Source organism: Rhinoderma darwinii, chromosome 1, assembly GCF_050947455.1.
Source record: "Rhinoderma darwinii isolate aRhiDar2 chromosome 1, aRhiDar2.hap1, whole genome shotgun sequence".
Classification (NCBI taxonomy): domain Eukaryota; kingdom Metazoa; phylum Chordata; class Amphibia; order Anura; family Rhinodermatidae; genus Rhinoderma; species Rhinoderma darwinii.
Window position 1 is genome coordinate 183,799,316 of NC_134687.1, and position 14,854 is coordinate 183,814,169.

The following is a 14,854-nucleotide window of genomic DNA, read 5'->3' on the forward strand; positions in this document are numbered from 1 at the left end:
GCTAAAATCAGATATATTTTCTTCTGGTAGCCTTATTCGAACATTGCAGTTTTAATGCAGTTTTGATGATTTCATTTGAAAAGGTACTAGAACTCATCTATAATTTTATCTGCTGCAATATAATCTGCATGTTGCCAAGATTATTCGCAACATAGCCCTCAACTTTTGCATAAAATAGCAGAAATATTTTTACATCGAGCAAACATGCAGATGATGTATAGCCTTATAATGAAGGTTGAGGCCTCAGGCACTAAAATTAGTCCAGATAACGTCAGACCATGCTATTAATTTTGTAACCTGCATTGAAAGCTGATTGGTTGTGATGGAAAGCACTAACACTTTCAATTTGTACAATTTTTTATGCCAAAAGTCCATTTTTAGACATGGAAGTTTGTCATCTGGGGGCAGAAGCAGGTAATACAATAAAGTTTGTAATTGGATCTCATAGAATTCCACATTATGGATAAAAGCAGGGTTATTTTGTAACTATTATAAGAACAATATTTCCGTAAAGATTGTTCCCATCACTTCCAAATATCTGTGTGAGTGTAGACCTCAGATGATTGTCTCATCATGAGTTATATTGGTGTACATTTGTGCACCGTAAAACTTGATCATGCTTTTCATTTTGATAAAGAAATCTCTGAACAGGTACAAGTTATCAAGTTATAGGTTGCATGTGATGCATAATTTATTCTTCTTAGTTCTGTTTCAGACCTAATATCATATTCAGATGCTACATTTCAATTTTTTAATCATAATACTAAATTGTGGCTTTAAATATGGTATATTTCACAGATAATAGCAAAGAAATGAATCTCTGTGGGATTTCTAAACTGAAAAGTACTCTAGATCATCCTTACCAAACGGCAAAAATTACTCTTGGCTTGCTTGAATAAAAAGATAAAATAAGCGCAGACAGAGAAATAAGTTTGATTATAAGCAAGATTGGTATTAAAGTAAAACTTTTGAAAAACTCATTTATAAACTCCATTAATTTAACTATTTGCATTGTATTCAATAAATCCTTATACTTCTTAACAAATTCTCTAATTGATTAGGAAAAAAAGAAACACAGTGGACTAAGAGAATAACAACCTCAAATTACTACTTTTAAGCCTAGTTTACACAGAGTTTTTTGTCACTGTGAAAAAAAATGCTCACGGGAAAAAGAAGCGTCATGTTCTTTTTTCAGGCGTTTTCATCTCTGACCTCCAATTGACAATCGGAGGTAGAGAAAGCGGTTTTTGCTGCACTTTTTGCTCGCGGCACTCAATGACTAACCAAAAAATGACACAAAAATGACGCAAAAAACACGGCAAAGAGAGTGCAGGCAGGTCAAGAGCTGACTCATAACTCTGTGTGAACATACCCTTATTGTCTGTGTCATGTTACAGTTATTCTTCTTTGTTTTTAGGTCCAGGTTGTTACAATATATTTAGCTATGGTATAGCAAATGAGAGCTTGAAGAAGGCAAATAAGGAGAGCTTAACTAAAGCAGCATTTGGGTCTTCTGCTTTTCGTGCCTTTTACATTTCAAATAAGGATGCAGTGTGGACCCCAGGACCCGGACATTATGTTGTAAGTTTCATAGTACATCATACTGTTCAGATTCATCCATTGAGAGTAAATGAATGAGGAAAGTCATAGAAATAAGTCAGAGAAAACCATCTTCTCCCAATCCCTTCCTTGGGGATTAGGTGTAGGTGATTCGATTGATATCCCTAGGGTCTTAGTTGATAATTGTTGGTTTTTTTCCACTTAAGTTCCCCTTTATATTTGGTTGTTATGGCTTATTGTAATGAATAGGGGTAGGGAGACGGACAGGTGAGCCCTAATCTATCCGCAACTCAGTCCCTGCCTACTTGCACGGCCCGTCCTAAGTGACGGCGTACAACTGGGCGACGGTCCCTACGCTCAGTAAGTGCAAGACAGACAACACAAGACAAGGTCACAGAGAAGCAAGGGGGGGGGGGTTGGGGCAGTTGCCCACGGAGACACCATGAGCAACAGGGAATGGTGAACGAGCCAAATCAAACCAGGGGAGTACGTAGTAGCAAATCAGAGCAGGAGAATAGTCAGGCAAGTCAGGGTCAATAAGTAACAGCGGTCAATCGGGTGAATAGCAGGAATTGCAGAGCCAGGAAACCAGACAATCACAGGCAAGGAGCATGCTGCAAGTGGGGGTATAAATAGACCAAGGGCGGGAGCTAGAACTGTCAGGCCAGGCTGTGATAGGTTCTCCCTCTCCTCAGCCTGCAAGCCTGAGTGGTAACAGATCGCGTCACTCTAGCAGACCTTGGAGCTGATGAGGGCTGATTAACCCCGGGCGTCGACACAGAACCTGTGTCTGGCAAACCCTTTACACTTATATAGCTTTTATTATTAGCTCTGTCTCTGGTCAGCCATGTTGACTATTGGAATTTGCTGCCATTTTCATAAATCATGGACTTCGCATCCATGGTGTCCACTGTCTAACTTTGCAGTGATTTTGCTGTCATTGTATTGAAGAATGTTTTCTAGGTACATATTATTTCCACTAGTGCCATTCCTGTTCCTACTTCCTTACTAAGTTCATACTAACTGCCTTTCCTGATTATATTACTGGCGTATTGTATAAAAACAAAGCTACTTTCACATGGCACAAATTGTCTCCTAATAACTAATTGTTTGAAAGGTCATGTCTGTAATTTTACATTGCTACAATGCCCTACACAGTCCTTAGATATCAGCCTAATGGACATTTGTGGGATGCAGTTGAGTGGACAATAAACAGAATCAACCCACCATAAGCTATTTTACAAGATCTGTTTGCTGCTTTATAATCTGCATCCTAGAGGAATGTGTCCAAAAGGCCAATCCTTCACTAAATTGGCCCATATACAAATGAGCGTCGGCCAAACCTGCCGATTTCAGCAAGACCAGCCCACCATTTAATGTTTATTGGGTGTGTCCTGACTCTCCCCCAGATGGCAGATATCAGGGAAAAGAAGGAGGCGGCATGTTAGATTTCAACATGCCAAATCCTTTGTTCTTAAGGGAAGTAAGCAGCTGATAAAGTTGTCCGTGAGTGGCCTATTCCCCTCTCCCCAGTGAGTACACATTTACGCTCGGCTGAGTATGTGTATGGCTGGGTTGGGAGAAATAGCTGATGGCCAAATGAGTGTTCGGCCGACAGCTATTTAAGGTGTATGGCTACCTTAAAGATCCCTATCCAGAAAACCTAGACTAATGCTAGACATAGATCAGATCACTGTTACCTAAAACCTCAATGCATATTCAGCTCTAATAAATGTGTATGTTATTTCAGACAGTGGCGGACATATCATATGTGCAACCTGCACATATGAACAGGGGCCTTGCAGGCAAAGTGCTACTTAATATGGAAAATAATACTATTATGTTGCAAATATGCGACTGCACTATTAATTCCCATACGTGGCTTACAAGTTGAAAAGCAAATGACCTTATGGCGCCATCTGTGTCTGCCCCGGAGTTCAGTAGGGTTTTCAGACTTGTCCAATTCTTGTTTATGAAGACATTTTGCTAAAATATTTATAATTCAAAGACTGTTAGTACAGGATACATACTCAGTTAAACTTATGAAAACTTAGCACAACTAATAAAATGCTTTTTGTTAATTTAATAAGCAGATAAATAAAGTGAGAAACACAGGTAAATCTGCTTTTACACATAATATTAGGCTTGACCTGGTACAGATATGATGCACAGTATAATTAAAGTACATTAAACAGTATGAATAAAGGAAACCGCACGATAAAATGTATGGCTATTGTGAACCAAATTCTTTGTTATACTACATGAAAGATGTTCTCGCTTTGCTTTTGATAATACTCCCTATATGCATGTGAACTTTCTAGAACTGAAGTCTGATTACAGCTAAAACTAGGACAATGGCAGCTGGGCACTGAGTGATATTGGCACGAAAAAGGTCATTTGTTTAGATGCATGATGAGAAGCCAGGTTTAAAGGCAATAAGCTCTCTATTTCAGACAGGATTTCAAATGTAATCCCCTAAGTGACTTCTCTGAATAGAGCTGGCAAATGAAATCTTTATGAGAATGGAATTTCCTTTGTAGAATGGTTATATAACTACAATGTTTCTTTAAGAAACTTTCATGATTCAATTAATAAATCCTTTACGAAGGTGCAAAAAACAGAAATCGTATTATAGGTATGAAAGGAACTATGACAGTAAAGCTGTGCTTAGCTATGCCTGAAAAGAGACAGGAATAGGGCAAAGAATACATTATTATGTGAACCGTGAGACATGTTTTAATGAAGAGGTGTCTCATATTTCTAAAACAATGCAGCAGAATTTTAAAGGCAGTCTAAAAAAATTTAAGATGTAGAAATAAAGAATAGCATTGTAAAAACTTTGTATTCTGTGGGACAGTATAGTGTTTACATAGTAGGAGCCAGTGACATATCGTTTCCCACAACGGAATATTTGTCTGCGATATCTTAAGAAGTTATTTTGACAACCCCTTTTCATGTGCCCTGCAAGATATTTGGACATCATAAAGGGCTATCCCTGCTCAGTACCCCCTATATGAGCTAGAGCAGAGAGCCCCTAACCAAGCGCAACTCTAACACAGGTGGACTCATCTTGCCCATATATTACGTGGACATGTGAATGGCCGGCATGTAATTCTACATTTCCACTACAGCGTCTGCTGCAGGAAAACTGTATGGCCAGACCCGCATCGATCAGCTGATTGCTGGGCCAGCGTAAGTTTGAAAGAGGATTTGTCAGATTAGCCAACTCCCTTGAAGAGCCACTAAACCCACATTTTATAAAAGTGTTGACTTCTAATATCATTTACACATATTGTGTGTGTGTTTCAAGTTCTCATAATTACAGATATGTGAGATACCAATGTAATGTTTGACCAGGGCTGGATTATATGGAGAGCTAAAGGGGCAATTGCACTGAGGCTTCTATGATTCCCATTTAAAAAAAACATTCAAACAACTCAAAGTTTTCGAACACAATTTACAATATCATTCTGCAAAAATATAATGCATTCATTTTGGTCAAATTACTCGCTACAACATGCAGACAGCACCAAAATTTCCACCTGTACAATTTCTGTCCCTGTTAGAGGAAGAGCCACCACTTCGGTTCATATTAGTTCTCTTCTGCCCTGTAACTGAGTGCAGTGAAATCATATACCACTTTGTATGAAGTGATTTTAAAAATACACCCTCATCAATATGCCATTAGAGATATTTTTAGATATGTTTAGATCTAATGTATATTTCATTTCTTCCACCCAAGAAAGGAGAAGGGCCCCCACCAAATGTTTAGCAGAGATATCTCCGTTAAAGTTGGTTTAGCTCTGTCATGGGGCAGAAAATGTGTTACAGTTCTCACCAGAGACGTGGGTCCTTGTACTGTAATTGGTTTGGCACTAGCTAAATTAGGGGTGCAAAGTCTAAGGAATTCCCCCTTTCCTCTCCCTTAACCTACACTATAGTGACGGTCCTGGGTGTTGGAATAGCAGAGCAGCTAACTGTTGCGATTCTCACCAGAGAAGAGAATCCTTGTACTGCATTCAGTTTGGCGCTGGCTAAACTAGGGTGCAGAGTCTATAGAATCTCTCCATTCTTTACCCATAATTTTATAATAAGGTATTGCTCTTCTGAGCTAGTTTCTACTGCTGCTTTGCATTGACTGACCCATACCTTGACTTCAACATTGTCCCTGGACATTGCCTACGTTTTGCCCATTAAGAGTTGTCACCTGGTACTTATTGTCCAACCTCTTGCATTTGGCAGTTTACCAATCAATGTCTACCCTGGGGACCGCAACCTGGGATTCCAACAGGGAAAGTCATACCTCCTTTTCTGGGTTAAGGGTGAAGGATGGACAGATTCCTTAGGCTCTAGCAAGCGCCAAAGGGATTGCAGTAGGATACACTTCTCTGGTGAGAATTGAAACAGACTTCTAAGAGTTCAGCAGAAATAAACTTACACAATAACTTCATGCAAAGTTGAACAAGGGTTATTCTCCTAAAATGGTAGCTTAATTAACGATCTATCCCATACTTGCAAAACTTGGAGTTGTCATAGTCAGCTCCCAATTTATATATCTTACATCCTGAGGACACAATGCATTCTTCGGTAGGATACTGATCAGTCAGTTTAAATATAACAGAGATAGGTCCAGTATTCTATCGATACCCAGCTTTTACCAGAAATGGACCAGTGTAAAGTATTACTTACAGCATAGATTTACATAATTTATAAAAGTATTGAATTGAGACTACTAAGTCCCACTGCATGATCTATAATCAGGCCGGAGCAGTGGCTCTTTCACAAAGGGCCTCTTTTAGACAAGGGCCTCTTATACTGTAATGATAGGGGTAGGGAAACGGACAAGTGAGCCCTAATCTACCCGTATGATTTGGCCGTAGTAGATATAGCGATGTTGTATTTCCAATACGGCTCACATTTTTAATATCAATCAAATCGGACTTGTTAGCAGTAATTTTAGTTTTTTACATAATTGTCCCATATTTTAAATTCATTTTTAATTTATTTATCATACATACTTTTTTATCATATTCACACACAGTTTATTAATTAAACTTGTTTGTTCTTTTTTGATTCCGTCCGGTTCTCTTTGTAGGAGTTCCCCGTGTCCCTTCCCCATTCCCTTCTTGTGATTGGTTGATATTTTATCACTTACCTGTATATATATATGAAGTTTCTTTTGTATGTTCATGGCCTGATGAAGACGCATGTTCTGCGTCGAAACGCGTAGCCTATCAATAATCATAATTCAATAAAAACCCATTCTGGTATAGCAGCGCCTTCTATTGGTCCTCCTTTTTTTCAATATTCTTACCTTATCATTGACGGTGGATCCCCGTCCACCGGCCTTTGGACCTTGGCAGCAGCTACATCTCACACCTTGGGTGTGTCTCCTCAGCACGTATCTTCACAGCGTTGTGCTCTCTGGATATCGTTCCATACTGTTTAACAGCGTTCTGCCTGGTCAGCACAACTCGTCTAGGTGAGTGTATATTGCCCTAGCTCTGTTGTCTTCCATGACCATCGGATAATCGCACTATGTGGCGCCGTGTGTTTTTTCTTCCTATCTAGTATCTAATCTACCCGCCACTCTGTCCCTGCCTACGACCCGCCCTAGGCGACGGGGTACAACTGGGCGGCGGTCCCTACGCTCAGTAAGTGCACGAGACAAACAGACAAGGGTACACAAAGCTAAGGGAAATGGGGCAGTTGCCCACGGCAACAAAGTGAGCAACAAGAGAGGTGAACGAGCCGAGTCAAACCAGGAGTGTACGAGGTACCAAACGCAGAGCAGGAGAGTAGTCAGTAAGCCAAGGTCAGTATGGAGCAGGATCAAATAGTCAGAAGCTGTAGCTGGGCCAGGAAACCACACGAGAAGAATCACAAGCAAAGGAGGAACAGGAAAGGCAGGTATAAATAGACCGAGGGCGGGAGCTAGCTGTGTCTGGCCAGGCTGCGATAGGCTCTCCCACTCCTAAGCCTGCCAGCCTGAGTGGTGGAAGCTGGAGTCAGTCTCAGAGACATAGACTCAGGTGCTGACTGATTACCTATGGGCGTTAACCCCGAAGCTGTGCCTGGCAGATACTTTACAGTACCCCCCCTTTTATGAGGGGCCACCGGACTCTTTCTAAGTGGACCTGGTTTATTGGGGAAACGAAGGTGGAACATCCCGGGCGGGTATGCAAGTCCTCTCCTCAGGCCCATATCCTCTCCAATGGACCAGGTACTGGAGAGAGCCTTGGACCATCTTGCTGTCCACAATCTTGGCCACCTCGAATTCCACCCCCTCAGGGGTGAGAACGGGAACAGGAGGTCTCCTCGAGGGAGCCAAGGACGGGGAGCAGCGTTTAAGGAGGGAGGCATGAAACACGTCGTGTATTCGAAAAGATGGGGGCAACTCCAGTCGGAAGGAGACAGGATTGAGGACTTCAATGACCTTATACGGTCCAATAAACCGGGGAGCAAATTTCTTGGACGGGACCTTAAGGCGCAAGTTCCTAGACGATAACCACACCAGATCCCCGACCATAAACAAGGGGTTAGCAGAACGTCTTCTATCAGCCTGAGTTTTTTGTATGCTCTGGGACGCCTCTAGGTTCTTCTGAACCTGTGCCCAGACTGTGCACAGTTCCCGATGAACGACCTCTACCTCGGGATTGTTGGAACTACCAGGTGAAACGGAGGAGAACCGTGGATTAAACCCAAAATTACAGAAAAAGGGGGAGACCCCTGACGAGTTACTGACCCGGTTATTAAGGGAAAATTGACAGTCAGAGATAAAACACCTTAAATATTGTTCTAGAGATTGATTAGTCCTCTCGGTTTGGCCATTAGTTTCAGGATGGAAGGCAGAGGAGAAGGACAGATCAATCTCCAACTTTTTACAGAAGGCTCTCCAAAACAATTAAACAAATTGTACCCCTCTGTCCGAAACAATATTGACAGGGACCCCATGGAGACGCAGGATGTGTTTGACAAACAAGGTAGCTAACGTCTTGGCATTGGGTAGTTTCTCGAGGGGCACAAAGTGACACATCTTACTGAAGCGGTCTACTACAACCCACACCACCGACTTGCCTTGAGATGGAGGAAAATTGGTGATAAAATCCATGGAGATATGGGTCCAAGGTCTCTGGGGAATGGGCAAAGAACGTAGTAAGCCCGCTGGTCGAGACCTGGGAGTCTTGGACCTAGCACAAACCTCACAAGCGGCGACGTAGCCCTTAATGTCTTTAGGCAACCCAGGCCACCAATAGTTTCTGGCAATGAGGTGTTTGGTACCCAGGACGCCTGGATGACCAGATAGTGCGGAGTCATGATTTTCCCTAAGTACCCTTAGCCGGAATTGCAGGGGAACAAACAGCTTGTCCTCAGGAAGGTTCCCGGGAGCTGAACCTTGATCAGCCGCAATTTCTGAGACTAAATCAGAATCAATAGAAGAAATGATTATACCAGGAGGCAGAATACAAGCAGGATCTTCCTCCGAAGGGGGGCTGGCCATGAAGCTACGCGACAGTGCATCGGCCTTAATATTTTTAGACCCAGCCCTATAGGTAACCAAAAAGTTGAATCTGGTAAAAAATAGCGCCCATCGAGCTTGTCTCGGGTTTAGCCTCCGGGCAGATTCTAAGAAAACCACATTCTTGTGGTCAGTAAGGACCGTTACCTGGTGCCTAGCCCCCTCCAGGAAGTGGCGCTACTCTTCAAATGCCCATTTAATGGCTAAGAGTTTGCGGTTGCCAATATCATAGTTACTCTCAGTGGGCGAAAACTTCCTGGAGAAGTAGGCACAGGGACGGAGATGGGTGAGGGACCTGGTACCCTGGGACAAGACAGCCCCCACTCCCACCTCGGATGCGTCAACTTCCACGATAAATGGCTCCATTTGGTTGGGCTGAACCAGCACCGGAGCCGAGATAAAGCACTTCTTAAGTACCTCAAAAGCCTGGACAGCCTCAGGAGGCCAGTGGAGGAGATCAGCACCTTTGCGAGTGAGGTCCGTAAGAGGCTTAGCGATGACCGAGAAGTTAGCAATAAATCTTCTGTAATAATTAGCGAACCCCAAGAAACACTGTAACGCCTTCAGGAAGGCAGGTTGGACCCATTCCGCCACAGCCTGGACCTTGGCGGGGTCCATGCGGAATTCATGAGGAGTGAGGATTTGACCCAAAAATGGTATCTCCTGTACCCCAAACACACATTTTTCGGTTTTCGCAAACGGTTTGTTTTCCCGAAGGACCTGGAGCACCTTCCTGACATGCTCAATGTGGGAGGACAAGTCCTTGGAAAACACCAGTATGTCATCAAGGTACACTACAAGAAATACCCCCAGGTAATCCCTTAAAATTTAATTTATGAAATTCTGGAAGACCGCAGGAGCATTACACAACCCAAAGGGCATGACGAGGTATTCGAAATGACCTTCGGGCGTGTTAAACGCAGTCTTTCACTCATCCCCCTCTTTGATGCGGATAAGGTTATACGCCCCCCGTAGATCAAACTTAGAGAACCATTGGGCCCCCTGAACCTGATTAAAGAGATCAGGAATCAAAGGAAGGGGATACTGGTTCCTTACAGTGACCTTATTCAAGTTACGGTAGTCAATGCATGGCCTAAGACCACCATCCTTCTTCCCTACGAAGAAGAAGCCAGCACCTACCGGAGAAGTAGAGGGGCGAATGTAACCCTTGGCCAGGCATTCCTGGATATACTCTCTCATGGCTTCACGTTCGGGACAAGAAAGATTAAATATCCTACCCTTAGGGAGCTTAGCTCCTGGTACCAATTCGATAGCGCAATCGTATTCTCTATGAGGAGGTAACACTTCGGAGGCCTCCTTAGAGAAAACATCAGCGAAGTTCTGCACAAACTCAGGTAGCGTGTTCACCTCCTCAGGGGGAGAAATAAAATTAACAGCAAAACATGACGTCAAGCATTCATTACCCCATTTGGTAAGCTCCCCAGTATTCCAGTCAAACGTGGGATTATGCAACTGCAACCAGGGAAGGCCTAAAACCAAATCGGACGATAATCCCTGCATCAACAGTACAGAGCACTGCTCCAAATGCATGGAGCCAACAAGGAGTTCAAAAACAGGGGTATGCTGTGTAAAGTAACCATTAGCAAGAGGAGTGGAGTCGATACCCACTACCGGGACAGGTAGTTCATATTTACGGGAAATACCTGTGCGCCCAAGTGACCTCCCCGATGATCACTTAGGCGCGGAAGTTTTCCGGCTGCTTATTCTTACGCCTAGGACAGGTGTTCACTTGATGCTTGTCATCCCCACAATAGAAGCAGAGACCATTCTTCCTGCGGAACTCTCTACGTTGTCGGGGGGACACGGAGGCCCCGAGTTGCATAGGTACCTCCGAGTCTTCCGTGGAAGAGCGAAGCAACGGGACCTCGGGAGGCATCATGGGGGAGTCAGAGGGGAAAACACAAAAACGTTCACGTTGTCGTTCCCTGAGACGTCGGTCAAGTCGTACCGCTAAGTTGGGTCTAGGGAGTCAGAAGAGGGATAGCTAACTAGCAGGTCTTTCAGGGCGTTCGACAGACCGAACCTAAACTGGCACCTTAAGGCAGGGTCATTCCACCGAGAAGCTACGCACCACTTCCTAAAGTCAGAACAATACTCCTCAACAGGTCTCTTACCCTGACGTAAGGTCACCAGCTGACTCTCGGCAAAGGCAGTCCTGTCAGTCTCGTCATAAATGAGTCCGAGAGCAGAAAAGAAACGATCAACGGAGGAAAGTTCAGGGGCGTCAGGAGCCAAGGAGAAGGCCCACTCTTGTGGCCCTTCCTGGAGCCGGGACATAATTATACCCACCCGCTGGCTCTCAGAACCTGAGGAGTGAGGCTTTAAGCGAAAGTAGAGCCTACAACTCTCCTGAAAGGAGAGAAAAGTCCTCCGGTCCCCTGAGAACCGGTCAGGCAACTTGAGTTGGGGTTCAAGAGGTGAGGTGAGGGGCACTACCATGGTAGTGTCAGGCTGGTTGACCCTCTGAGCCAGGGCCTGGACCTGTAGGGAGAGACCCTGCATTTGCTGGGCCAGGGTCTCAAGGGGGTCCATAGTAGAGACAGGGACCAGGGTAGACTAGGTAATGGGCTTGTGATTATGTAATGATAGGGGTAGGGAAACGGACAAGTGAGCCCTAATCTACCCGCCACTCTGTCCCTGCCTACTTGCAACGACCCGCCCTAGGCGACGGGGTACAACTGGGCGGCGGTCCCTACGCTCAGTAAGTGCACGAGACAAACAGACAAGGGTACACAAAGCTAAGGGAAATGGGGCAGTTGCCCACCGCAACACCGTGAGCAACAAGAGATGTGAACGAGCCGAGTCAAACCAGGAGTGTACGAGGTACCAAACGCAGAGCAGGAGAGTAGTCAGTAAGCCAAGGTCAGTATGGAGCAGGATCAAATAGTCAGAAGCTGTAGCTGGGCCAGGAAACCACACGAGAAGAATCACAAGCAAAGGAGGAACAGGAAAGGCAGGTATAAATAGACCGAGGGCGGGAGCTAGCTGAGTCTGGCCAGGCTGCGATAGGCTCTCCCACTCCTAAGCCTGCCAGCCTGAGTGGTGGAAGCTGGAGTCAGTCTCAGAGACATAGACTCAGGTGCCGACTGATTACCTATGGGCGTTAACCCCGAAGCTGTGCCTGGCAGATTCTTTACATATACGGTAAAAATTAATCTGGCTGCTATCGTTTAAGCTATCCCACTTGTTTTAGAAGTAAGAAAATGAGAAAAACAAAATGTACTTCTTACTGCACTGTAAGTCAATTTATCACCATTGATAAATATTATAATTTCTCTAACTCTAACATCTGCCCATGGCAGTGCCTTTTGACTTTGTAATAGGAAGTTTAATTGCTGAGCAAGACTTTCATTTTTTAGGAGAGCATATTTTCATTTTATTTTCTATTTCTGAGGATAACACATATGGATATAAATGATTCCCTAGACTACCTTTATTCTCTGTTTCTTTGCATTGAAAAAATACAAATAAACTGTTATTCGGGCGGCTCTGGCAAGGTGAGATAAGATACTGGCTATAAAACCAGAAAAGCAACAGAAACTTATATATATATATATATATATATATGGGTGGCAGAAATTTTAGACCAGTGTAGGTGGCCCAAAGGCCTGATTCATCTCGCCCATATTTTATCATACCTAGATTCTTGGGGTGTGAAGAACATGCTTTTGCGTCTGTTTGAGTAGTCTTTTTCTGCTGCTGAAGAAGGTAAAAAAAAGAAAGAATAATTTTGCACTACAATGATTAAAATTCCTGGGGGAAATAGCAATAGGGGGTGTTCTGATGTGATTCAGAAGTTGGGTAAAAAAGAAATTTAGACTCCATGTACTCTGCACATCCAGGATAAATTATAGTCCAACTGTGGATGAAGGTCTTCCAGCAATCGTTTAAAAAGATGAGAATAACTTACTATATAGAGTGAATGAAGGAAAGAGTTAAGGTGAATTCCCCGTGATGGGATAGAGCTAGGCTTCCATTGAAATTCAAGGTTAAAGGGGTGTCTGCTTTGGATGATCCCTACTTGTTAGAAGGGTCCCTTGACAATAAGCAGATTACATAGTGTCCCCCTGATCTGGTAGTAAGTGTTACTTTTTCCTGCAGCATCTTTGCAGGGGAAATTAAGCATTACAGACTGCCCATTCAAATTAATGGGTTGTCTGTCTAATGAGGGCAGGACCCGACCTCCAGAACAAGATACACTCTTTGTAATCACGCCCACTCTGGCCAAGAGATGAGCATCCTGAACAGAGGGCCCCTTCTATTAACTCAGAATTCCCAAATAGGGAGTATGAAAATTGGATTTCTTAACTAGACAACCCCTTTAATTTTTAAAAGTTTACCAATTTTATGGTGGCAGTTGGCTGGGGTTATTGTTCTAATAGTCATCTGCATGCAGTTATTTTAACTAAAGACAAAATAATAGAGGTTTCTTCTGAGTTGTCTTAACCCTTTCCCGCCCCATGACAAAACTGTACATCATGGAGCGAGGGGGGATGAAGTTTGGAGTGGGCTCACACGCTGAGCCCGCTCCATACGTTGCAGGTGTCAGCTGTGTATCACAGCCAACACGATACTCTAACGGGCAGGAACAGAGATCACGCTGTTAACGGCCGTTTAACTAGTTAAATGCCACGGTCAATAGCGACCACGGCATTTAAACTGTTAGAAGGAGGGGCAGCCCCCTCCTACAGCCTATCGGCCCTGCCACGATGCGATCATGGGGCACCGATCGTTGACATGGCAGCCCGTGGGCCTAATGAAGGCCCCCAGGTCTGCCTTCTGTCTGCCTCTCATAAGCCCTCCGAAAGGGCTTAGCAGAAGCCTGTAAAAAGCCTGTAAAAAGGACAATACACTGCAATACATTATTATCTAATTGGATCTAATGATCGCTGGTTCAAGTCCCCTAAGATCCAAGTTGTCGTTTTTAGCAGACGATGAAAGCCGTAAAAACGAAACCCAAAAAACAATGAAGGCAGAGCTTAACAGAAGCCTGTAAAAATTACAATTGCTGACAATCGCTACCCTAGGGGGACCAAAAAATGTATAAAAAAAAGTTAAATAAAGTTTTTAGTAATTTTTTTTTTTTTTGACAAATTAAAAGTTCCAAAAACCCCCTTTTCCCCATAAAAAGTTAACAAATGTGGTATTGCTGCCTCAGTAAAAGTCTGAACTGTTACAATATAGTGTTATTTAACGCGCACCGTGAACACCGTAAAAAATAGAAAACGCCAAAATCGCTGTTTTTGGGTCAATTCAGCTCCCAAATTTTTTTTAATAAAAAGTCAGCAAAAAGTCGTATGTACCAACAAATGGTACCAATAAAAACTACAGCACATCCCACAAAAAATAAGCCATCACACCGCTCAATCCAAGGAAAAATAAAAAAAGTTATGGGTCTAAGGAATGTGGTGAAACAAAACAATTTTTTTTTTACAAAAAGTTTTTTTGTTTTTTTTAAAAAAAAGTTGTAAAATATTAAAAAACTAAATATAAATTTGATATCACCGGAATCGTATTGAGCCACAGAATACAGTTAAGTTGTTGTTTTTACCACACAGGGAAATCCGTAAAAACAAAACCCAAGAAACAATGGAGGAATCACAGTTTTTTTCCAATTTCACCCTGCAAATATTTTTTTTTCCTTTCCCAGTACATTATATGGTACTTTAAATGCTACCAATAGAAACTACAGCTCCTCCCACAAAATATAAGCCTTCACACCACTCTATTGATGGAAAAAGAAAAACGTCATGG

General features: G+C 43.1%; 1 protein-coding gene across 1 annotated transcript in view; it reads left to right on the plus strand.

The window, feature by feature from the left end:
• The window catches only part of STPG2 (sperm tail PG-rich repeat containing 2), a 773,928-nt gene that overhangs the window by 266,038 nt on the left and 493,036 nt on the right, over positions 1-14,854 (plus strand). Inside the window, exon 10 of the mRNA XM_075860649.1 lies at positions 1,418-1,581. Within this exon, the coding sequence (XP_075716764.1) occupies positions 1,418-1,581 (164 nt within the window). The remainder of the gene's footprint in view (positions 1-1,417; positions 1,582-14,854) is intronic.